This window comes from Pleurodeles waltl, chromosome 5 (genome assembly GCF_031143425.1).
Source record: "Pleurodeles waltl isolate 20211129_DDA chromosome 5, aPleWal1.hap1.20221129, whole genome shotgun sequence".
Classification (NCBI taxonomy): Eukaryota; Metazoa; Chordata; class Amphibia; order Caudata; family Salamandridae; genus Pleurodeles; species Pleurodeles waltl.
The window spans coordinates 1,609,484,440-1,609,510,179 of record NC_090444.1 but is presented as its reverse complement, the minus strand read 5'-3'; the positions used below and the strand labels follow the sequence as shown (position 1 = coordinate 1,609,510,179).

General features: G+C 47.0%; 1 protein-coding gene across 1 annotated transcript in view; it reads left to right on the top strand.

Moving 5' to 3' along the window:
* The first annotated feature begins 11,707 nt into the window (after positions 1-11,707).
* ROCK2 (Rho associated coiled-coil containing protein kinase 2) overlaps positions 11,708-25,740 on the top strand; it is a 508,887-nt gene continuing 494,854 nt past the window's right edge. Inside the window, exon 1 of the mRNA XM_069235939.1 lies at positions 11,708-12,248. Coding sequence (XP_069092040.1) covers positions 12,150-12,248 — 99 coding nt within the window. The 5' untranslated portion in view covers positions 11,708-12,149. The remainder of the gene's footprint in view (positions 12,249-25,740) is intronic.

Below are 25,740 nucleotides of genomic sequence, written 5' to 3'. Positions count from 1 at the left end.
CTACTATGCAATTATTACCACTGGTATATGCTGTGTACCATGTCTTTACTAATTCAAATGGCATGTCACATTACTATATATGAGACATGTGTGTTGACACTTATGAGGGACACAATGAGTGATAGACATACCTTCTTATTTTCTCTCACATAGTTACCCTGGAATGCGAATGGTCAGACAACCTCCAGTGCACTGGCCACTAGCAGACCTGCAGACCATGGAGGATAGACATGTCATTCAGATCTACCGCCTGGATAAGCAGACAATCATGGATCTTTGTCGTCAGTTGGAAACAGATCTGATGCCTGCCATCAGTCATCCAAATAGCATATTACCCATTGTACCAGTCATGTCAGTGCTACACTTCCTGGCCACAGGCTCCTTCCAGCATACAGTGGCCCTAACTGCAGAGATGTCCCAGCCTCTGTTCAGTCAGGTCTTGAAGGTTGTCCTGTCTGCATTGTTAATACACCTGTGCAGCTTCATCCGATTTCCACAATGTGAGGATTTTGCCCCTGTGAAGGCAGAGTTCTATAGTTTGGCACACATCCCACATGCAGTGGGAGCCGTTGATGGTACACATTTAGCCTTGGTTCCTCCACATTGCAATGAAGAGGTGTATTGGACCAGGAAGAACTTCCACTCTATAGATGTCCAAGTAGTCTGTTTGGCGGACCTCTACATTTCCCAGGTATGTGCACGGTACCCATGTTCAGTTCATGATGCCTTCATCATGTGGAACAGCATTATCTCACAGCTGATGACACAACAGTACGCAGAGAGGGCCTGGCTGGTTGGTACGTCACATATGTCATGTGTGTTTGTATGCCATGGCTGCTGGCAAATGTAGTGATGCCCTGGACAAATACTGGTTGTTTGGGTGGTCATCCATGCTTGCAGGGGATTCATTAGCTACCGAGGCCAGGGTGTCTGTGGCATGTCCTTCCCCTGGCAGAGCCGCCATTCCACTGGCTGCCGCAGATGTAAAAGGGGCTGATGTAGCTTGACCAATGGAAAGGGTCTGGTGCTGTGGACGTTCCCTACTCATGGTGGTGTTGATGTCTCTCAGCACCACTGCAATGGCAGCCAGTTGGGCAATTAGGGCCTCCCACTGTTGCATGATTTCCTGCTGGTTATCCCTCAGGAACTGCTTGATCTCCCCCATCACGGTAAGTACCTGGCCCATCACGCCTTAGCATTGTTGATAGGCTCCCAAGACTTAGGAGATGGTGTCCTGGCCAGAAGTGTCCCTAGCAGCCTCATGCTGTCGGGCCACACCTTCCCTCCGACATAACCTACCCCCAAGTGCCTGCTCCCTTGGCACAGTTTGCCCACTGCTACTGGTGCTGGGTCCATCATTGTCAGGGATTTCAATTTAGCAGAGGACACTGCTGTAGCTGTGTATTAGTGGAAATGTACTGCAGGTGTCCATAGCATTGGTGTCATTCCCACAGACTACACAATTGTGGAGCATTCAGGTGAGTATACTCCATTGTTCAGTTTACATGCTAGGCAATTTTCATTGTGATACACTGGTTTTCGTAATGGTGGAACAATGCCTGCTTTGAGTTGAAATGCTATCAGTCCCTGTGCCAGGTGAGTTAAGTTCACATGTGAGATGTCAGGCAGGTGTATTCAGGAAGTTGGACATAGGGATGGCTGTCAAGGTGCAAAAGGTGATCAGTGAGCATGCATTCCAGTACATTTTGGTGACATTATTAGTGTTGTGATTTACCAGATTCCACTCCCCCAGGTATTCCTATCAAGCTCTCACGATGCATGATGGCCAAGACCTTCTCCTCCCATGATGTGAAGTATAGGGGAGGAGGTGGGCCACCGCCAGTCTTGAGGACCGCCAGCTGGTGCCTGGCAGACATGGAACGCACCTTCCCCTGAGGTCGTGCCACCTCTTTCTGATGCCATCCCTTGTGCGTGGTTAGCTGCCTACAGAATTCACCCTGTCGACTATTCTTTTTCCACATTTCCATTTTCCTCGCTAATGTGGTCTGCCAGAATTGGTCTTCAAATATGTGTGGCTCTACTCTGATGATTTCATCCACCATGACCCTTAACTCGTCATCAGTGTAACGGGGATGTTTCTGAGGTGACATAGTGGTGGTAGACAGCATGAAAAAGAAAACAAAAAAAGGATGATGAGGTGTAGGTGCTGTGTGATGAGGGGTGATGGTAGGTGAATGATGTGCAGAGGTACTATTATGTGTGGTGGGTGTGTTGTGCAGGTGTGGGGTGAGTGCTATGTGAAGTTTAGAGGGGTTCCTGTTCTATAGTAGTCTGACTCAGATTTTGGGCTACGGCTTCAATGTGTGGCGTTGTCGGTGCAAATGGTTATGGTCTGTGAAGGGGTATGTTTTATAGTGTAGTTTGTAGGTGTGTCGGGTGTGTGTATGTGTGTCAGCTGTGTGGATTTCAAATTATCCAATGTGTTATTGTGTACTACTGTGGTGACCACTGACCGCTACAGTTCACCCTGCCATTGGTTGTCTGCCATGGAAGAACCGCTATTGTGATTTATGAGTGGTAATATGTTTGGTGGTTGCTTGAAAGATCTGGTGGTGGGACCGCCTCTTTCCCTCCCTCCAGAGTCCTGGTGGAGTCAGGATTTTGGCTGTCTTTTGTTGGGCTTGGCAGGATAACTCGTAATACGGTGGTCTGTGTGACCGCCAACATGATGGTCTTCTGGCAGCCGCCACCGCAGCAGTGTTGCAGTCAGACCACCAAACTTGTAATAAGGCCCTTACTGGCTGAAATGGAAGTCAAAAGTTCTCTGCGGGGAAAGGCAGCAGGCTGGGTCTGAAGAGGGCTCCACTTTGTCTGATAGCCACTGCATGAGGCCTCAGTGAAATCAATGAACTGGCGGAATGCCCAGAGTGGGAGAAATTTGAATTTCATGCTCAGAAAATGTCCCTTGCCAGACGGATACCTTTTGTCACCTTTGCCCGGTTAGTATTTCTAACTTTGGACGTAATCACTTTTTTGATGCTTGAATTCTTCCAGTGGAACGAGGCTGCAGGCTTCAGGCTGCAGCCGAAGAGAGCTCCACAAGGTCAGATCCCTTCTCCATGAGGTCCTGCTGAACCTGTTTGCTGCTGCGAAGAAGAACATAGCGGAGCAACCTGAGTCTTATGCCCAGTGGCAACGTACTTTCATTGGATTGGCTTGGTGTTTGGTCCTGGTCTCCCACTATTCTGAGATTAAAAAGTTGGAAAAAAGTTTCTAAATCCCAGGTTTCAGGATTTCTTGAGAGTATACTTTTACACTGGCCAAGGGGCCAAGACCTTTGGGACAGCACTGTCAAGACTCACTACAGCAGAGGCCAGCAGCACGGTCCAGAGTCCAAACTGAAATGGGGTAGCAAGCAAAAAACAATGGATTTAACACAGATATGTGACTAGGGGTGAATGCTTGATTTGTTCAACATTCCGCCCATCATTTGTTCTTTTTGCATTTGTCACCCTAATTGGGAAGGGTATGTCCAGACGTACCCGCCAAAAACAGATATCACATCAATACTTTTACTGCAAATATTACTTTGGTATTATCACAGTTGTTATCAAAGATGTTGTGCGTGTTGCAATATGTGGGGTCATTATCAGTGCATTGCGAGGGCGCGAGTTATATTTACCTTAGGACACGTGTTATAGTTACTTGAAATACCTCTAACTATAACTGCTGAATTTCTATGGTTTTGTATGTTTAAAATGTGAGACTAACTATTATATCCATGTAACCTTTGATTTTTTAAGTGAATTTCTATGGGTTTTTTATTCTGCCTCCTAATTATAATGTCTCTGTAACCTTTATTTTTTCAGAGAATTTCTATTTTTTTTAGTGTAAAGTAATTTTAATTACTATATGTTAATCAAACCACCTCTGCGCATAGGCCTCTGGCCAGGCCCTGTAACCAACCCCCTATAACTACCCAACCCAAACCAGCACCATGCACAGCGGGGTTTGGCCGCAGGGAGGCGTGCGGCCAACTTACTATAACCACCCAACCCTGAACCACGCACAGCCTTTAGCTGTGCGCAGCAGAGCATAGCAACAGTGCCTACCCTGCAGCCAGGCCTGTGGTCAACCCTATTTAAGCTCCAAACCCCACACCACGCATGGCCAAAGGCGTTTGGAGCTTAAAGGGTGCAACATTAAATATATATATTTAGGGGGTGCAGCATGAGACCCTGGAGACAACCACCTCCCCATGGCTCCATAATTAAAAAACTTAAGAGGACGCTGCAAAGACCACCCTCAGTCCTAGGGACCACTACCTCCCAGTAGCAACAGTAAAAAAATATATGGGAGTGGATGCACGCCCCCCACAACCCCCAGGGACCAACACCTCCCAGGGGCTTCATATTAAAAAAAATTAGGGGGCACCCAGGGGCCCCGTGCCCCGTGACCGTAGGGACCACTACCTCCCCAGGGCACAATACTTTTTTCAAAAGGAAGAGGGGCATATGGCTCCCCTCCCTATGCTAATTTCAGCCCCAAGGACCCCATCACCGGGGCCCACCCATTTATACAATGGGGGCCAGGGCACCCATAAAATCCCATGAGGACTGTGGGGGGGGGGACCTCAGGCCCCCGCAGTCTCAGCCCGCTCCCTGCTTTCAGGAGCAATATTTTGATCACTTTCTCTGCAAACATATTTGAGTGCAGGGAAAGAGATGAAAAGTCAGTTTTCAGCAAGCGGGAACTGTTGCACAGCTCCTGCATGCTGAAAGGGAAGTTATGTTTGCTTTTGCTTGGTGGGAGCTATCAGCTCCCACCAAGAAAAACAAACAGCTACCTCTCGAGGGTGGGCACCTTGGGAGGTAGCATGAGCCGGCCCAAGGGGATGGTGTCCCCCATATCCATCTATGGCTCTATGAAGGGTTGGGGCTGCGTGCCCCCCTCCTTCATTCAATTTGGCCCCAGAAAGGTGGTGGTCCCCGGGGGCCAAGGATCTGCGATTGACCCAAATCTGAAAAAGTATTTGTAGCCCTGGGGAGGTGGCGGTCCTTGGGCCAGGGGAGGTTCACAGGACCCCTCCTATTAAATTGATATGTTGCCTTGGGGAGGTGTTGGTGCCCGGGGCAGGGGGTCTGTGATGGACTCGCTTCTGTAAATGTAATTCTAGACCCAGGGAGGTGGTGGTCCCTGGGGCCATGGGGGTTCCACAGGACCCACCCTATTAAACTGATATGTTGCCAAGGGAGGTGATGGTCCCCAGGGTGCGGGGGGCGGTGTGCCCCCCCACATACTATTAAGTTATCATTGCCCTGTGCAGGTGGTGGTGGTACCTGGGGCTTGAGGGCCTGTGCGGCACCGTTCACATTTCTCCTTAATTGCCCCGGGAGGTGGTGGTGCCTGGGCGTGGGTGGCCCACGTAGCATCTCTCGCATTTTTCCTTGCTTGCCTCGGGGAGGTGGTGGTCCCCGAGGTGCAGGGGGAACCAACTGGCACTCTCTGCATTTTTCCTTGATTGCCCCAGGGAGGTGGTAGTGTTAACGCTGAAATTAATAATGATTACTCATGTATTCTGAGTGTTGAATTTGCATAGAAAATGTATTAATGTAGAGAAAAATAATGCACGCATTTGAAGTAGCGCCCACCAGAGTGACCGCCAATGTTCACGAAGTGTACTTATTAATGTCTTATTAATATAAAATGTTGAGCTTATACTTGATTAATGTAGTAATATGTCATATTAAAGGTTATGTGTTTTGTATAAGCTTTATTAATCGTAGGCCTTAACTTAGCGAGGTCTTGGCCTAGTTGCACGGCCTCATGTCAAGCTGCATTTCTTAATCGACTTACAAAATAGATGCTCGGAGAATTCAATTGTGATTTTCTACTGTGCTGACCAAATGCTCGTAGCTAAAAGTCTTTCTCATGAGAACTGCTTGCTAAAAGATGATGTACTTGCTTGTGAAACAATGTTTGATGTAATGTGTGTAAGACTGACCTTCCCAGGAGAACACAATAGATGCACTGACTGGAATATAAGCTGCAACAATATTGATACCTGACAAGCCAAACAATGGGACTAGGAGACGAGGAGCCAATTATCGACATGTGAGCCATATGCTAGAAGAAGTGTAGATTTGGGCTAAATGCGAACATGCGATTCTTTAACCAACAGAATCATAGGAAGTAGTTTTAGGAAATCTAACTTAGCCAGACTGCACTGAGAAGAGAGACCGCCATTATTTTCTTGACTGTCCCGAGAAGAGACTTAACTTAACTTTATTGCTTAAGGAGACTTTGCTTTTTCTGAACTTTAATGCTGAATCCTGATGCCTGGCTGACCGAACTGATGTCCAATTGACGAACACTGTCACAGCTTGCTGAACCATATTGGGGACAGTTATTAAATGACGTTATTGATTGTTATGTCTAATTGCTTTTGTTTCTAGGTACCAACCGCTATTTTGATAGAGCAATAGCTAGATGCTTTTCCAAATTTGTGTGACTAAATTGTTCTGCATGAAGCCCACAATTGCTGTTCCAATCTGATGTTAGGGTATTCACTGGTGAAGTTTTTCTACATGGTATAACAGTTTATGTCTTTTCTTTGCTGAATCTAAATGAATGTTATTTCATTTGTGCAGTCACTCCTGCTATTAATTTGTACTGTAACCTTAGAGTGTATAGTGGCTCAAGCATGGATTAGATACCAGAAATTGTGCACACAGCATATCCTGCTCTCAGTGCTCCTGTATTGTCCCTTAGACAGGAACATCAACAGAGATCATTTGGTCATTTTCTTCCAATCAGGAGTCTCTATCAGGTCTCGGTTTTGTGCACAGATCAATTACTTCAAGACAATCATGCTCAATGTATTCCACTTTTTCAATTTCAACATTTTCCAAAATCAGATGAGAGGTAGAGGTTGCAGAGGTAATGTAAACAGTGGTCCCGATTTGGGAACTGTAGTGGTTCAGAATGATGTGCAGGGAATGAAGAAATTGTTGCCTTGGCAGTCTTCTGGAGCAGTCAGACATTGGAAGTGGGAGTGTCCGTTGATGGTGCAGGAAAGTGTTGTTCAGCTAACAAGTGACATCAAGTCGTTCCAAGACATGAGAGGACCGAGAATGAGAGGTCATAATCCAAATTTCCATTATAATGTGAATCAAATGCAAAATGTCCAACCCATGCAGCAGGTGCAAATGAAACGTGTACAAATGACACAGTTGCAGCCAATGAAACAGCAGGTTCCAGTGGTACCTAGACAGCAAATTAAAATACCTCAAGCACCAATGGAACAGCAGCAGGTGATACTTCCTCAACAGGTCACAGGTCAGAAGTTTAACCAAAGTAATTACACGGTACACCAATTCCCGTTACAGAGTGAGAATGGAATAAACAATGACTTGGTGAGAGAGAGTTCGGATGAGGAGGAATGTGTGCTTGCAGCCTATTTAGAAGAAGATCAGAAGGGTCCCTAAGTGAAGAGAAAAGTCATGGGTCACGGAGTTTCATTCTTGGTTGACACAGGCGCTACAAGCTCTACATTGAGAACTGCAAAAGTTCCAAATTTGCCCCTTCCAGGAAAGACAGTTCAGATTGTAGGAGTAGCAAATCAGTATCTGACCAACTAAATTACAGAACCAGTCCAGGTTAAAATTGGCACCTTTCAAGGATTGCACAAATGTGTAGTCTGTGATTCAAGTTTGGTATCACTACTGGGAAGAAAATTGCTGCGTAAAACCAGGTGCTTGATTACTTGTTCAAATGACAGAATCGAGATAAAGAGAAATAGTGATGATGAGGTTGACCCGGCACTAGAGACAGAGGGGGTCATTCTGACCCTGGCGGCCGGTGGCCGCTAGGGCCACCGACCACGGGGGCACCGCCAACAGGCTGGCGGTGCTCCCACGAGCATTCTGACCGCGGCGGTTCAGCCGCGGTCAGAAGCGGAAAGTCGGCGGTCTCCCGCCGACTTCCCGCTGCTCGGGGGAATCCTCCATGGCGGCGAACGCGCTCCGCCGCCATGGGGATTCTAACACCCCCTACCGCCATCCTGTTCCTGGCGGGTCTCCCGCCAGGAACAGGATGGCGGTAGGGGGTGCCGCGGGGCCCCTGGGGGCCCCTGAAGTGCCCATGCCAATGGCATGGGCACTGCAGGGGCCCCCGTAAGAGGGCCCCACTGTGTATTTCAGTGTCTGCAATGCAGACACTGAAATACGCGACGGGTGCAAACTGCTCCCGTCGCACCCCTGCAACTACGCCGGCTCAATTCTGAGCCGGCGTCCTCGTTGCAGGGGCATTTCCTCTGGGCCGGCGGGCGCTCTTTTGGAGAGCGCCCGCCGGCCCAGAGGAAATGTCTGAATGGCCGCCGCGGTCTTTTGACCGCGGTGCGGTCATTTGGCGGCGGTACCTTGGCGGACGGCCTCCGCCGTCCGCCGTCCGCCAAGGTCATAATCACCCCCAGAGTGTGAGACAATAAATGAGGAGTTCCCCCTAATTAATGTCTTTCCAGTGTTCACAGTGAAGGAACTTCCTCCTCATTTACAGGGAGCGGTTGAAGAAAAAGTGTGGGATCTGACTGGGAAAGAGATTGGCCTGATACAGGGAGTTGAGCCAGTTAAAGTTCCTGTAAAGCAAAATGCTATTTTTCTCCAGATTCCCCAGTATCACATGCCACAGGATATCCTTATAAAGGTTGCCCAAATAATTGCAGAATTTGTGAACCAAGGGTTCTTGAAAGAAGTGTTGAGCAGCCCATGTACTTCACCAATAATGGGATTGAAAAAGATCTGTGGGAAGGTGCGAATTGTCCAGGATTTGAGAAAAATAAATGACATTGTGATCAAATGTTGCCCCGTGGTGCCAAATAAACCTGTGATAACAGGGTCCCTGGGGGACCCCTGCAAAAAGGCTAGGGGCTCAGGGAATCCCTACCCTGGCCCCTTTATTTTTCAATTTTTTCTTTGGGATTCGGCTGCAGCTGAGTACCAAAATGGCTGCCAACACTTCCTCTTTGAAGTGTTGGCAGCCAATCAGATATCAGCACAAGGATAGTTGGATCTGGGGATCCTATGCGTCCCTAAATATCTATATTTCTTTTTTATTTATTATCTTAAAACATATTGAATGGATTTACACCAAATCACAAAAAGAACGCTTTCTGGACCAAAAGCTAGCTTTCCAGCAAATTTGGCATAATTCTGTCCAGAGGTTCAGGCTGTAGTCGTGTTCAAAATCCCTATGGGAAAATTTATGGGGATTCCCCCTTTTTCTCTGCACCCGCTTGACGGCTCACCCTGAAACTTTCAAGACAACAACTGAACTGACTTTCATAATAGTTTTGAACATTTTGTGAAGATTCCTCAACCTCAAGCGACATCAGAGCTTTGGCAAAACAATAAAAACTCTTCCTAAGGAAACTAGATCCTAACTATAACGTCCTACTGGCGACTGGCAATAGGAAAAAAAACTATATATATGTGTATATGTAGTTATAGTTAGGTCTGCTTTTCCATAGGAAACGTGTTTTTCTAATGCTAATAACTTTGGCACCATTTGAAGAATTTCTACAAAACTTTTCAAAGGGTAATAATTTTTGACTAATATATGCATGGTAAGTTTCGGGGTGATCTGTCAAGCGGGTGCAAGGAAAAAAAGGGGGGTCCCCAAATACAAAATTCCGATGCATTTTCAATAGACTTCTTTAGGCAGGGCTACTGCAAAAACTGCTAAATTACACAAAATTCAGCAGTAAGCTAGATCATGGGTTGTAGATAGTGTTTTTTGTGATTTGGTGTAAATCCGTTCAGTAGTTTTTGTGAAATAAACGGTCACAAATTGCATATTTTTGCAGTTGGGCTCACAAGAGCTTCTGAGACTCTTGCGAGAGCACCAGTTTAAAACTAGAGCATTCTGTTTGGCCCAGGGAGCTTTATTTCCCTTAAGCCATCTCACTCCTTTGGGAGTCAGACTCCCGCAAGAACGAGCAATGTGATTGGCTGCCAACAACATGAGAAAAACATTTCTGGCAGCCATTACAGGACTCGGGGACTTAGTCGCCTGTCCTGAAGTTCTGTAAAAAAAAAAGATATATGAGGCAGGGTAGGGATACCCTGACCACCCTAGGACCCATGAGGGGAACCCAGAGGGACCCCCACTGGATACAAAACGAAGGCAAAAATTGCCACGAAACTGGGATACTCTTGTGGGATTGAAAAAAAAAACATGGCAGCTGGGCAGCTTTTTGTTTTAATTATAAGCCACGAGGAACCTACTCCCAGGGAGAATGACAATCTTTACCCCCGGGGCCAATGAAAATCTTTATGGGTGGGATGCGCCGCCCCGCCTCTCTGAGCCATTAGAGGATCTGGGGAGCCCACCCCCGGGCAGACATTAATTTTTATAGGGAAGGTGGTCACAAAGACACCCTCCATGAGCCCACACCTGGGGCCGAAAATGCAGAAAATGGGGAGGTGGCGGCACAGCCCCCTCCTCAAGCTTAAAAGGGCCTGGGTGAGCCCACCCAGGGATGTAACAAACAGTGGCGGCTCCTCCACTATGGCAGAGGAGCATTACGCACCCCCTAAGTCCCCCCCCAGCAGCAGCTGGAAAGCTTTGAAAATAAAACGATAATAAACAACGTTTATTTTTAATGGGGTTGGGCCATGGGGGGATGACAGCCATAGAGGAGAGTGGTGTGCACTCCCCTCAGTGCACGTGTGTCTGGCCGGCAGTCTCAGGCCGGCCAAACACACATGTGCACTGTGCTCTCTCCCACCTGGCACTGTGTTGCTGGGTTGGAGGCAGCAGGCACACGCTCCCAGTTTGCCTGGAAGCCCCAAGCCAGGGCGCTCTAGCCAATCCTAATGCTGCTCTCATGTAGCGTTAGAAGAAAAGAGGAGCGACACAGCAGGTACGTTTTTTTTTTTATGTAATCTTTATTTTGTTCACCCATACCGTGCGCTGCCCCTCCCCTTCACTGCGCAGCGAGCTGCGACTGGTAAAAATGTGAGAGACCCCCTGCAAGATATGTTGAAGGTGTCCCCCCAGACTCACATCAGAAGTGGCTGAGCGTGCACCCTCCAGTATGGGTAAGCCTGGGCCCTTGTGCCGTGGGGGGCTGCATGGGCCTCTTTTACATCCCTCAACCAACCACGGGGGGCCAATTTCTTTAAGGAAGAGGGTCTGCGTGACTATGGGCCAGCCCACTGAACCCATTGGCTAATTTTACTACGAGTTGACACGTGCTTTCCTTTCACAAGAAGCACATATATATTAAAAAAAAAGTATATCTCTTCAGTGCCTGGGCGTTCTAAACCATTTTGAGCATTTTTTAGATTAAAAAATATCTTTTTTTGCCTTTAGCCAATAATTTTTTTTTTAGAATGGTGAAGGGCTGGCAGCTTCCCCAACAATAAAGTTTTGCAAAAATCCTGAGAGAAGAAAATAAGAATTGTCAAACCGCCGGCGGCCAATGCCAGACCTATTGGCTTTGCCAATCCTTGTTTGTTTGTTTTTTGTCTAGAACTCGGACACAACTAAGGTCAGGCCCTCCGCACGCGGGGTGCGCCTCGCAGTGCCAGCACTCAATGCCCCGCGAGCACCGGGGTTCCGTGCCAGTGCTGTGCAGTGCGGGCAGCCTCGGAGCTGCGTCCCGGGACAGCGGAGGGGCCCTGGCTCCTGTTCCTGCCTGTCTGCCTGTGCGCAGGGCAGAGGAGGGTTGTGGGTAAAGGGGGCCGAGTCAGGCTGATGTCAGACGGTCTCGGAGCATGGAGGAGGCGGGTAGCAGGCAGCAGCAGCAGCAGCAGCAGCGCTTCCCCGCCGCCCGCAGCGGCATGGAGGAGTGAGCGAGCAGGATCCGGGCGGGACCCGCAGGAGCCCCAACTTTTCCGCGGGAGGACCGCGGCTCGAAGAGAGGCGCAGCCGCCGCCCCGCTCTGCCCGCTGGAGGAAGCGAGAGGCGGGCTCTGCCATGCAGCCGGGGCTCTCCCCCGGAGCCTAGGCGGAGCGGGGACTCGCAGCCCTCGGGGGATCGATGCGGCTTAGGCTCCCGCCGAGCCCCTAGGAGGCAGGAGAGCGGCTCTCCCCGCCGAGCCCCCCGGGAGAGGGAGGGCTGCGCTAGGCCTGGGCAGGAAGGTCCCGCCGCCCCGGGGAGTGCCCGCCCCCTCCCAGACCGGGAAGATGTCCGCCCCCACCGGAGCGTGTATGGTGAACCGGCAGAGGAAGCTGGAGGCCATCATCAGGGACCCCAAGTCCCCCATCAATGTGGAGAGCCTGCTGGTGAGTGCTGCGCCCCTGGGGGTCTGTGCCTGGATCTTGATCTTCAATGCCCCCCCAGTGGTGCACGAGCCTCGGTGTGTGCACACCCTCCCCTCCCTGCTGACACTGCCCCCCGGGCCTCGCAGCAGCCCAGGGGTGGACGGACTGCTGTGTCCCGTGGCAAAAGTTCTGCCACAAGTACCAGGTCTAGGTGTGGGTATGTGCTCGCCTTACTCTGCTGAAACTTTCTCTACGTTGCCGCGCGCAGCGCATCACGAGCAGTGCCCCCTGCTTGTGTAGACACCGCCATACATGTACAATCGCCGCCCTGCCTCACTGTACTCTGACAAGGCTTCCTCCCACTCTCACAGGAGTGCGGAGCTGGGGGTGCCGCTCCCCACGTGACATCCTCTCCCCTGCTACTACTCTCACGTATGTGAGCTCCGGAATACTTTCCTGCCTGCACAACACGTCACCCCGGGCTCCGCGTACGATGTGTAAAAAGATGTGTTTTATGTATTTTATTTACCTCGCTCACTTTTCAGTGCTGACATTTCCCTCTTGCCCTGCGCAGCAGAGACCCGGAGGAGCCCCTCTCCCCAGTGACTTGCATTTTGGAATTGTTATCCAGTCTGTGGGGACCTGTTTCCTGTCGCTACTGGCATTTCCCTCTGGTCCGGGCGGCATCCCTCGTCTGCCTGACCAGTGTCGGACTGGGACACAAAATAGGACCAGGCACCAAAATAAAAGGACCCCCAAGCCCCCCAGTTAGGAATCACATGGTTAAGTAATGGCCCACATTTTCAAAGCAGGCCGTATTTGAACTCGTGCAGACACGCTGTAAGGGTATTTTGCAAGGTATGGGGAGTCTGCATGAGCTTATATTTGCTGCTGCCAATGCTTGTGGTGATAAAAAGTTAAAACAGGCCTACTTGGCCATAAAATATGCCCACGAACTGCAAAAAAACTGACCGACACGTTGGCCTGTCAGACCAGTTCATCAGGCCCAGCCTGATAGCTCTATAGGCTAGTCCGACCCTGCTGCGGTCGCCTAGTTCACATCTAGTCTGAGTTGTGGTGAGCCCCTGTTCGCTGGCCCAGAAGCAGCACGGGCAGCTGTGCTCCCTCCCGACTGCTGCCCAACATTAATAGGTCTGCGCGGTGTTTAGATCCCTCCGAGCACTCACACTTCCCCTCAGCCGGCAGGGGCCTTCCTCCTCTTTCCATGACTCGTCTTCTAATATTAATGAAATTATTGTGGGAGGCGTTCACGTCTCTCTCGGTGCTGGCACCCTGCAGCAGGGCCGAGGCGGGGCTCCCTACTGTAACTCACTTTCTAATGTTCACTTAACTGGTACGAAATGTGTGTAGTTATTTTTGGTGCTGGCACCACCGTCCCTTAGCTTGCACCGGGGCAACGAGTGCCCCTTACGCGCATGCCAGGCCTTGCCACTCACGTCGTTTGGGATGGGAATTGTTTAGAATCCATTTGGTGCTGTCATTTGATCCTGACCCTTCAGGGGCAGAATCGGAGGTCTTTGCTTGCCTGGTTGCTGCCCCTTCCAATAGGGCCTGCGGGATCCCAGCGTGCCCTTCAGCGCCACGACTTGTCTTGTGATATTAATATCGCGTCTGTTGTTTAGTTTCCTCCTCCACTTTCACCTGGATATGCAGTCTGGCAAGCGGCTCCTTTTTCGGGATTGGTAACATTTTTCTTATGAAAGCATGACGGAGAGAGGGCACTTATCGAGTGTGAAGCGTACCTCCGAGTTTGATGAGTAGAGGGAGTGGTGCCCTCGGGAAGAAGAGGCCCCACAGCAACCTCCCGCCCTGCCTTGCCGACTACCAACCCCGCAGGCCACGTCTGCCACGGCTCCCCTCCTCCCTCTATTTACCAGTGCTCCTTAGTGACTAACTCACCTATTCCTAAAAGCACCTAGATCCACAGCTTTCTAATTGGGGGTGGGATGGGTGTCAGGCGCTTCACGTGTCACAGGCTGTCTCCCCGCCTCAGACCAGAGTCTGGTGGCCAGACAAAATGGCTGAATTGATACTCGGGCAATCTCGCAGCTGGGGATTCTCACGGTTTAAGTCATGGAGTATTTGCGTAATTTATTGGCTGAAAGTAATCTTGTTTATCTTGTGGCTTCATGTGTCTGGAATTCCAGCGTTGGTGTGGGACACTAGCGTCTCTTTGAGTCTTGAAAACTGTTCCGGTTTGCAGTTGGTGATGTACGACCCCAGGGCTTCTCTCACACGCATCCTTTCCACTCCAGGTGCAAGAGGCGTCCCTTTACCCCTCTGCCGCCAGCAACTGGGTGGACGCATGTTGCTTCATTCCGGGCTCTTCCCGACTCCCTTCTATCTGGGTGGACTTGCTTGTACTGTAGCTGTTTCAAGGGATGGCATGTGAACTCAGTGACTGAGCACAGTTGTGTACACGAAGCCTAACACAGGTAGTCAGCACTTTCTGTGTGTGTGTGTGTGTGTGTGTGTGGTTAGCAGCTTTTTTTACTCTATTTTATTTTTCCCAAGTGAAGATGTGGCTGTTTTATCGGAGGATAACACATCGCTTGCACCATGAAAATAGTCTATCTAAGCGTCTATCCCAGTGTTTAATTTGTAAAATAATAAATACATAAGAGTGCAGGTGCTCAGTTTTCGCTGGGGTTCACCGCAGATGCTACAGAATGCAGAGATTGTTTAATACCAGGCCTGTCTAGACTTGATCCCACCTCCTGATGATCTTCCTTCCACCGCCACACGTCCTGTCTTTTCCCTCACCTTTCAAGGTTCTTTTATTTTTAATCTCTTCTTTCTTAGTACCCGTGTTCTTATTTTTCTCTTCTACCCTATTGCTCCCTTTTTAGCCTTCCTCCATCAGGCTCCTCGTCAAAATCTGATGAGGAAAAATAAGTCCTGGTCCTCAAAAATGACTACTGGTGCACACTATCTACAGTACATGCCTTTTGCAGGCTCTCTTTAGGTCCGAAAAACCCAGTTGTGTTGTGTGTGAGGCATCAGGCTTTAATCAAGGTCTCATACGTGCGGTTGCAGCTAGTTTTTATGGGCGAGCACAAAGTGCTCCGTCCATTCTGTAATCTCTCTTTGGGCTTGAAACCACACCCATGCCACGCCAGTCACTTACATTGGTTTGTGGGCTTGCCTTTTAAAATCCGCTTGCTTTAATTTGTGAAAGGCATGCATACGTCATGCCTTTTCCGGTGTTTAGCGCACCTGAACAGCACCGGTAAAGTACCAAAAACATACAAGGTACGTTGTTTTCAGCCTGGAGTCCAGACTACTTTATCTGTTTATTTTCCACGCAGTGCGATCGCGCTGCGTTTTACATAGCGCGATCGCGCTGCGTTTTTTTAACTTTACAACGCTAATAGCTCTAACTCTAACAAATGCGAAACCAGTTGCATTGAAAATGCTTGTTTTTTCTGTAGTGTCGAGTTGAGTTCCGCAACGTTGCATACCCAAACCTCCATGAAGTGCCTAAGTCCATCCTATGTAAAATCATCAGTATCTTCATTTGCAGCCGAGAAACCTGAGTCACAGTGGCTAAAAAGTAATTTTTGTTTTAACACTTGTCACATAAGTGCAGAGAGGAAACAAAAGCAGGACTTGGAACCGCCTAATCCGGTTCAAGTTCTGTTAGCTCCTACTAGCGCATTTGGTGACAAGATAGAGCGCTCACGCGATTAAAAAAGCACTCTGAAAATATATCTCCTAGGCTTTAATATTTTATAGTCAAAGTGGAGTGGATGCTTCTTTTTTAGGGTCAACCGCAAAGTGCACTTTCCCAGGTGTAATCTCTCTGTAACCACGCCTGTGTCAAGCCCATCAGTTTGGTTGGTTCATGGGCTTGTCTTTTAAAATTTGCTTGATTTAATTAGTGAAAGGCATGCACATGTCATGCCTTTTCTGGTGTTTAGTCTGCCTCGAGCGCACCTGCCAACTACTGAAAACATACTAGGCTCCATGTTTTCCATATGGTTTCTACACTATATCTTCTCTTTATTTTGTAGGCAGCGCAAACTCTTTGGGTAGTAGTTGAGCGCTTTGCATCACATCACATCGACCCTGTTACATGGATATTTACACTTTTGCCGGTTACATGGATAATTGTACTTTTGCCTATATGTTTCACTGCAATGGAACTTCTGTTTCATTTTGTGTGTTTGCTTTGCTCTTATGGCGGCCATCGGCTCGCTTATGTGAATCTGTTTTACTTTTCAGTTTATGTGGCAAGAAAAGTCCGGCTAGGAGCTTACAACGCTAATAGCTTTAACTCGAGTAAACATGAGACCCATTGCATTGCAAATGCTTGTTTGTCTTATTATGACGGAGCTGCATCAGTACAGTATACCGTGGAATGTGTTAGTGAAGTGGGACTTCTGAAGAGCATTTTATGGGCCTTTTCACAAAACAAAAAAACATTTTGGAACACATAAAGTAGTAACTACTCTCTCATGTTCTCTATTTGTGCCTTTATGAATTGGCCCTAAAATATCTACAGTGAGAATATTCAGATGCAATTCCTTCACATAGAAAGGACTGCTCTCTTTGTACTTTTACTAATAGTGATTTTGGCGTTCTGGGCCAAATCTCAAAGGCGTGGAAGAGCAATCCTGTAGTACTACTTTCCGTGCTCGTAAGTGCTTTGGTGAACCGATGGCTATTTATTCAGAGGACATTAATTACATATTTGTTAAATAGAGTTGGCAGGCCTGTGTGGGTGCTCGTCTGATCCAGAGCTGGAGGGGAACTGTACTCATTGTTACAGAAGTGGATTCTCTGACAGAGAGGCCAGTCTTTATTTATCTAATCATTTATTTATTAGCAGTTTTATGGAGCACAGACCAAGTGGGTGATAGAGTGCGTAACATACATTTACTACAGATACAGAGGATAAACATTGTAGTGTATTGTTTAAACATAACTGTAATATATGCAAATTATATCGTTAATTGGAAGACAATAAGCTGGCAATCAATTTAAACAAAAGTACGAAACATTTCTCGTGATGAAAGTTCATTGTGTCTTGTTTAGCTCATCACCAGAGGCCCTTACTGGTGAAGGTTAACTCAGCCAAAGTTGGTGGCTCCTTTAGTGGTCGCTGAAGTATCTGTTTCTCAACTCGTAATTTCCACTGATATTCTGTGCACCGCCGCTGGGTCTTCTGTGGTTGTCAAGCTGCAATGTTGTGTGCTTCTCGGGGGCACCCTTGCAAGCTTCTGTGAGGAGGGCGTGAAAAAAGCCCCCTTTGAGCACTCTTTAATAAATACATTATATGGATTTGGGACTGTTGCCTGTATCTAGCAAATGCGCTGTCACATGCATTTCTGCAGGAAACACAGATTTTTTATCTCACTCAGATGTTGGACGTTGTGCAATGTTCACTTTTATTTTCTATCTTTGATTGAATGAAGAAACACAGATTGAAAGAGAGCCATGGAGGACAGAGGTATGTATGAGGAGGAAGAGAGAGAATCGGAAATAAAAGAGCCATGACAGGAGCCAAGAAGCTGGGTTGGCTCTGACAGGGCTTTAAGGAGTCCGGGACTCGGAAGTAATTTAAACCGGACAATGAAACGGGTCCCTTTCGGGCACTGTATTCATGTCCTTAACTTTCCATGCAAAAGACTGATCGATTTCTTAACAATGAGTGTAAACTACTTTAAGGTAACCCTTGTCATTCCTGCTTAAGTTTCACACACTTTACTTAATCTTGCATTCCCTGTGAGTGTTTGGTTTTTCCAGCAGGATGTTAATTTTTTTCAGACAACATATTATTCTCCTCTAATGGGTAATGTGAATTGAGTTGCATCCGGGTGTTTATCACGGGGCGCGCTTGAGTTGTGGCTGAAGGCAGTACGAGTTTCTTTCAGTGCCTGTCAGGGGCAAAACAAGTGTTCCGAATACGTGGTCATTCAATAATTGGCCTCTGCAAAGTGCACAGACTAATGGTTACGTATAGCAGTTGCAGTTGTGATTTGATGCAAATGTGTGGCAGGGTGGCACTCTGTGCACATTTTAGTGTGTATGTTTGAGTCACACCCATAATTATACAGCCCTTGCACCTTTCGCCGCCCCTCTTTTTTGCAGCCCACTTAAAGCCCTGACTTCCTGTACTGGCATCTCGGCGGGGTTGCAGGCTGCAGTAAGTGTTGGGCACCTGCTGTCAGCCTTTGCCTTTAAGTCACCCAACACCATTCACTCTTACTGAATGGGGGCTCTTTCTTGGCCCCTCTGACTAAATGTGCCTGGCAGGCTTGTGTGCATGGGCAACAGTGGTGCTGGGACGATTTATAGAGGGGGTATGAAGCGGTGCAGTTTTATAACGTCACCTCATGGTTCCTCCAAGAATTCAAAAGAAATTCTGCCAGAAGAAAACTCTTGAAGGGTCCCTTTACATGTCATCCTCCATCTAAACTCTACACTTGTATGGATTTTTGCAGCACCCCCCGCGCGCCTGATTCCAGTCCCACTGCAGGGCTAGGATGTGCTTTGTGGTGTGCAGAGAGGCTGGCATGGTGGCACACGCAGAACGAGCAGACAAGTGCGTCACGGGGGCAGATACTGGCATCAGTAGGAGCGCCGGGGCTGCGGGAGACCACCTACCTAATCGAGTGAGGTCCCTGTCAGTCCCGCGGAGAGTGAATACGAGAGCTGTTGGGCGGAGTTCGTTTCTATATGTTTGTCATTAAACCGAGAACGGTGAACATATTTAACTGTAATATCCACAGATTTCGAAGGTATTCTCCCACAGAAATGTAAACCTATTTCGGTCCCGTGCACTGGCTCGAGGTACAGCGCAGTCTCGAGCGCTCGCCTTGCGGGGCCCGTGCGGAGCCCACGCGGGGCAGCTCCAGAGAAGCCACCTCGTGGCCGCTCTCTCGCCGCTGGCCTGCAGGAGCCGGGGGAGCTGGACATTGCTGCATTAAAGGGATTATACCAGCAGGCACTGGAGCGGGCCCACGGTGGGCTCTGCCTGCGCGCCTCATGGACTCTGTAGCTCGTGAGCACCGGCTGCTCGGTCCCGGCTGCACGCGCTTGGAAGTGTGAGCGGCACGAGCTTCACTTTAGCACTTTCTCGTTGTGATACACACCACTTCCTCTCCTAGGCTGCGCGTGAAGTGTGATGCCAAGCACAAGTCGGTTGTCTCCACCCGGGCTACTTTCCCAAAACTTTCATTTTGGAATTGAACTAGGAAAACTTAGACCTGTGGCCAGGAGTTGCTATAAATAGCAGTACGTACCAGGCCTAAACCGTTCGATTGGTTTTTGTTCACATTTAAGTCCTGCAGCTGTTGCGTGCATTTGCAGCTTGTTCGAAACTGCTGACGGGGTGAAGACATCAGAGTGAGTTTGTGCCTCTGGTTGGAAATGCACGAATATCATGCGAGGAACTACATTTTGGAGGACGTCGACAAATCACTTGCCTGCGGAACGTGAACAATTGAAGTGTAAATTCCTCGATGGCCTCTTGAAGGCATCCATTGTGATCTTTCTAGCCTCATGGAGTCTCTGTCAGTTCTCGTGTAAGGTGATGTGTGCACGAGACTCTCTCTTCACAAGCATAGGTGGCATTGTTAGACCAGCATATTAAGTGTGGTAGAAGCTACTTTTCACTACTTAGAGTATTTAGTCTAAATTATTTTTCAGTGACAAGTTTCTCTAATGTTTTATAATGCTTAACATGCAACGGGCCAGATAATGCGGTAACCACAGACCACTTAATGAAGTGAGAAAAACCACTTTAGCATAACAAGTCTGAGTGTAACCAATAATTCCTTGCCCAGAGCCTTGCAGGTTAATAAGACCCCCACCTCACAAATAAATCAAATTATAACCTAACCTTTTCGCCTTATCTTCCAACAAAACTCAAATAGACAACCACACACTCTCCCTCTCTTAAATAATCCTTAAAGTAGCCTTAAATGTTCTGTCCCCTTCCCCATCCTATATCTTTGCCCCTTGATGCTAATCCTTTCTTACAGCTACTTTCCTACCTGTTCATAGCCCACCGCTGCATCTGCCGAGCTGGACTTGTTCGAGCAGTAAGGATTCAACCCTTAGTACTGTCTTACAACCAATTCTTTTCATCATTCCTAACAACTTCAAAACCTGCCCCCCAACAGTAAGGCTGCCCCCCAAATAACTCAGACCTGTTCCATCAGAAAAGTCTGTAATTTTAGTCAGGCATAACCTATAGTGAAAATCCAACCCGCATCCCCACCCGAGCAGAAAACAAAAGTAGGGAGATTTTGGGGTCTGTAATAAAAGACTACAGCCCCCGGTGTGCAGGATTTCCAAAAAGAGGTTGTCTGGCATGCTTGGGCCCCCAGCCCAACCTCCCACTAAGCACCACTGCGGCCCCTAACCCAGTCCATTCCCCTGTGGCACAGTGGACTGTGCCACCAGCTGAAAAAGCTGGCGGAGTGGAGGTTTTGCCTGATTTCTACTCCACCCGGGCAGCTAGAGAAGCATGTTTTCTCTCATTAAGCCTGATGGTGAAAGGTTAAGTCCTACACTTTAGGTTCCCTGTAGGAAATCCTGCTACAATGCAGTTTATCCATAGCATATATGGGCCTGGAGCATGATGGTTAATTGCTGTATATTGGGACCTTGGAGGAAACCTACTAGCATGCATTTTCTGCTTTTGACATACTCTTTTGCAGGCCTCTTTGTTCATTAGAATTTTTGTCTTCCCCTTTTCTCGTCTGATCGTTTGACTTTGTACCCGCTTCACTTATTTTACCTACTCAAAACTATACAACCCCAAAGAACACCTTGCACTGGCATTATATGCCCGTATACCATTAGATTTCACTACAGAAGCGAGCTTTGGACCTCAGTAAATACATCTTTGCTTTACTTGGCTCTCAAAGAACTTGGCATGCTTAATACCCGAAGACACAGCTTGGTTTACTAATGTTCAGAGCATCAGTAAGCCTTTGTTGTGTCCTCCAGGTCTCACCAGGACTAATCTACGTGGTGACCTGCCAGCCTCAGAGCAAAGGGGAGCTTTGAGTAGTTACAAAGGGAAACAGGAATTTTTACTTTGGCTATTAATTTTCTACTCGTGCATCCTCTAACCTATTTATTGTATGTATCCTCTACAGAAGCCAAAAGAACGGTAGTCATCTCTACACTCCATAGAGGCCACCTTGCTTAAATTGAACTTTTTAAAATCATAATGAATGGAACACTTTTAGTGATTTGTCTTGAATGTTGTCCTTCTCACAGTTTGTGACAATCTTTGCATTTTAAAAAGTCAGCTTTATAGACTGAAGACAGCCTTCAATCTGTATACTTCAATGACCGATGTTACCCGGAGCCTCTAGACTCTTAGTCAATATCTTCTGTATTTCAGCACATTTAATGGACGAACTTTAAAACGTTAATCCCAAAGAGTTAATATTCCTGCTCCCCACTGGATCCATGGACACCAAAAACCTTTACTTTTTCTGCTGTTTTCTTCACTGACAAGTATGTTCTGATAAGCTTTCAATGCTTGTTTGTCTTCTCAGGTAGTTCACCACACAAGTGAAGGTGCTATTGCTATATCAGTTAGAAACAAAATGAATTTATCATATGGCGGCCCAAGCCGACTGTAGGCTTGTATCTGATACCAACGCAGCAGTGTCATTGAAAAGCACAGTATTAGGTATTCTGCAGGTAGTAGTGTTTTAGTCCAGTTCCTGCTATGGTAGAGTAACCGGGGTGACCTACTTGTTATTTTGTTGATGCATGGAACAGAAAAAGATGATTCCCGCGTAGTACCATTTTTGCTCTCCTAGGGGGCTCTTGTGTCCTGCAAGCACGAGATAACCTAACATAACATACATGGCCTTAAACTGTGCAGTTTTATTCATCAGCTGGCTTTGAGAGTCCAGGCCTGTGGTACAGCCAGTCTGCAGTACACATGCCATGCCACCATGCAGGTTAATCATTGATTCGAAATAGTAAAATAAAACCCTGTATTTTCTCGCAGCTCATTATCCAGATCCCCCAGCGGCTAGTCGTTTGCGATTTCACTATAATTACACAATTTGTAATTTTTTGAAGATCCACAACCTTTTTAAAAGTACTTATTGACTTGTTTCAAATTAAGCTTTTTTTTTTTTTTTTATCCATTAGAGCACGACTTCTAATGTGTAAATGGAGATTTCAGTTACTTCTAAAATTTCCTTTCTATGCCTAAGGTTTATTTTTCTTCTAAAATGATTATATTTATGTTGTCACTTCACTGAAGGAAGAATTGGGATGGGGAGTCTGAGGACTAACATAAACTTATGTTGCTTATGTACATTTTAAATATGGTGAACCGGCCAGTACCACCTCCCTTTTAGTTGCAGACTTGTGGTAGCTGCCAGGGCTTGCTAATTGCGTATATGATTAGTTGAAAAGTTCACAAACGGGTCAGATACCTAAATGACCATGAGGAAGGCTTGAAAATCTGGGAAAATGCTTGACTTCTCTATAGCAGCTGCACCTAGGAAATACTATGGGAACGTTATCTTCGTGGTGGCTCGTCTGCAGATATAGTCATAGACGTAGTCAGCTTTACAACTTTCCTTGCTTCAAAGCAATGTCAAGAACAGCTGCTAAGACAGTTTCATTGATGATGGTCCGAACGCGTCCTGTATGTAAACAAAGCAAGCATTTGCAATGCAACGGGTCTCGCGTTTGCTCGTGTTAGAGCTGATAGCGTTGTAAACTCCTAACCCGACTTTTCACTGGTAATGAAACCTATCGGCAAAAGTGCATTTGTGTATGTAACAGGAAAAAGTGCAATAAACTGTGTAATAGGGCCGATATTATATAAAGCGCTCGACTTCTGCCAAGCGAGATCGCGCTGGGAAAATAGAGAAAAAGTAGTCCACGAGCCGGACAGAAAACAGCGAGCCTCGCATGTTTTCTGTAGTTGGTCGATGAGCTCGAGGAGGGCTAGCCACCGGAAAAGGCATGACGTGCATGCCTTCCACTAATGAAATCAAGCACATTCTAACAGGCAAGCCCACGAACCAATGACAGACACTGATGTGACGTGGACGGGGCTCTGAGCCCTTTTTAATTACTAAAGCGTCTCGCTTAGCGAAACACATGCGCAAGCGCACGTGACGCAGGCTCTACCCTAAAAACACAGTAAAAAAGATTTAGAAGTGTAAACGAACATATGTTTCTGCTGGTGCTTGTGAGTTGAGCCCGCAAAGTTAGTTGATAAATCATCCTGAGATTATCCTATCATGCAGCATAGAGCAAATAATTCCTTCTTTGATAATCTTGATATAGTATTTGATCAGCTTGACCATCCTCTCTCATCATCATCCTCTTGGACATGAATGTAAACCTAAAACTTAAAGAATCTGACTACATTTTTTCCCCAGTCACTTCTTTCTTATGATTCTCTGACTAACATGCACATGTCCCCAACTCATTCTCCTTGTAAATACTGTTGTCATCCTCATCTGTGCCCATCCTTACCACTTTCAGCTAATATTTGATGCCACACATTTGAGACATTCCCCTTTCACCTAAAAAGTATTCGACCCACATTAACTCCAAATGCTCACTCTCTAAATGTAGATCCCACCTGCCTCCATTCTAGCTTATCTTTAGCACAGTACTGAAGACCGTGCCCCATCAGAAAATTCCCATTCCTTTGAAACACTTACGTATACCTTAAACTCAACTTTGAACGCCCGCCAACTCTGTCTGCAGCTTTATCCCAACAGCGGACCCAACCTTGGATTTCTTCTTCATCGTCTTCCTTGAGAATTAGATGCCCACCTGTTTACACAACTGTAGCTAATAGTGTTTTTAAAAAAAGAGGCCCATAACCAGTTTTTAAAATTTTTAAAAACTTTTCTGGGTAAAAAGAAAGCCTGGTATTCCCAAGACCTTGTTTGGTGACTTCAGCCATCTCCTAATCACTTATCCCATAGAATCAACTCTCCTCTCTCTTATCCTGGTGCGGCTATTACCACATACATTCCCGCAGATGACTACTTTGTGAATACTTCCACACGATGATGAAGGCCATAGAATCGTCTTACCACTATCCTGACCTCACATGCTCCCTTCGTCCCCACTTGCTTCTCAGTTCCTGAAGTGTTGGGTTTGTGGGGCTGGCTCTTTGTATATGTTGTAGGTTGTCCTTGGAGTGTTTAAGATCCTGCCCACTACCGGCACTTGTTGCACACACTCGGATGTTGTGCCCTCAACACACACCTCTTTAGGCGTGACATTCAAGAGCAAGAAACTTTTATTTGTTCCTAGCATTAACAGGAAATACTCTGCACAGCAAGGCCTCAGTTAAGCATAAGAAGTCTGTTTATTTTGGCAGAATTTTCTGGAATTAATCTTTAGATGAGTGTTTGGTTGTGCAAACAGAGGGCTGAATTGAATGCTTGGTTGCTCTGCCATGTGTGCCTGTTAGTCAGAAAGGTCTGTGAAACGCATCTTTGTCCTTCCTTTTGACAAGGTGTAATTATGCGCTGGGGCGATTGCTCCGGAAACCATTTCGCATTTTGCATGAAATCTGTTGAACTAACTAGAAATTAAACCTCTCTTCAACTTTTCTCGATTTGGATTTTGCGGCTCTTTTTCTCGTTGGCTGAACGGGTGGTGTTTTCTTGCAAAGTGTTTTGTGTCTTGGCCCCTTCCACACTGATGGCCCTGTGTGCTGCGTTTTTTGGTGTATTGGGTTTTCACTGTGCTTGGGCTGAATGTATCGCTCAACGATCCCACCACATAAAGCACACTCTTCAGCTACACCAGGCCACATATGTGGGTGGATGCAGCGAAGGGTGGCACCCCTGGTAAGGAGGAATGTCCCAGTATATTGTTCTTCACTCCATCACTGGTGTGTTTGAATGCACCAGCTAGGTCACCACAGACTGTTGATTTACAAGGATAGTCCCTTCAATTCAATGCCAGTTGAGTCGTGCTGACAATGCGCAATATACATTGAGTAACGCAGTGCATTAATTCGGCGGTTTGTATGCTATATACATTGTAATTCTATTTGGTGTAGTTACATGCTTCAAAAACTATTCAATGCACTTATTTTATGTTTCTCAACATCTAGCTTGGGGAAATACACCTGGATTGACCTCCTAAAAATTCTGATGCTTCAGGACGTATATATGCATCTAGTACTGTAGGAATCTCCCATGTGTGTTGAATTACAACTCTAAAGATTATTTTTCTAGAAGTACACTTTGAAACCTGTGGTATTTGCACGTTTTTCCATGTATACCTGAAATGTTTTGTGATTTTCATTTCTGCCAATAAAACCATCTGTTTACTCATAGTGAATTCTCCTGAGCCAATGCTTTGCCGGACATTTTAGGTGTGGCCTTTTGTGACAACTTTAGGTGTTTCACTGACTGATGTTTTCCCCAAACATATCATACAAAATATGTATATTCTGAGGGACCTTTGGTCAGTGAACTTCATCCATTGGTCTGTTAAATTGTCACTCTCATTTTGCTTC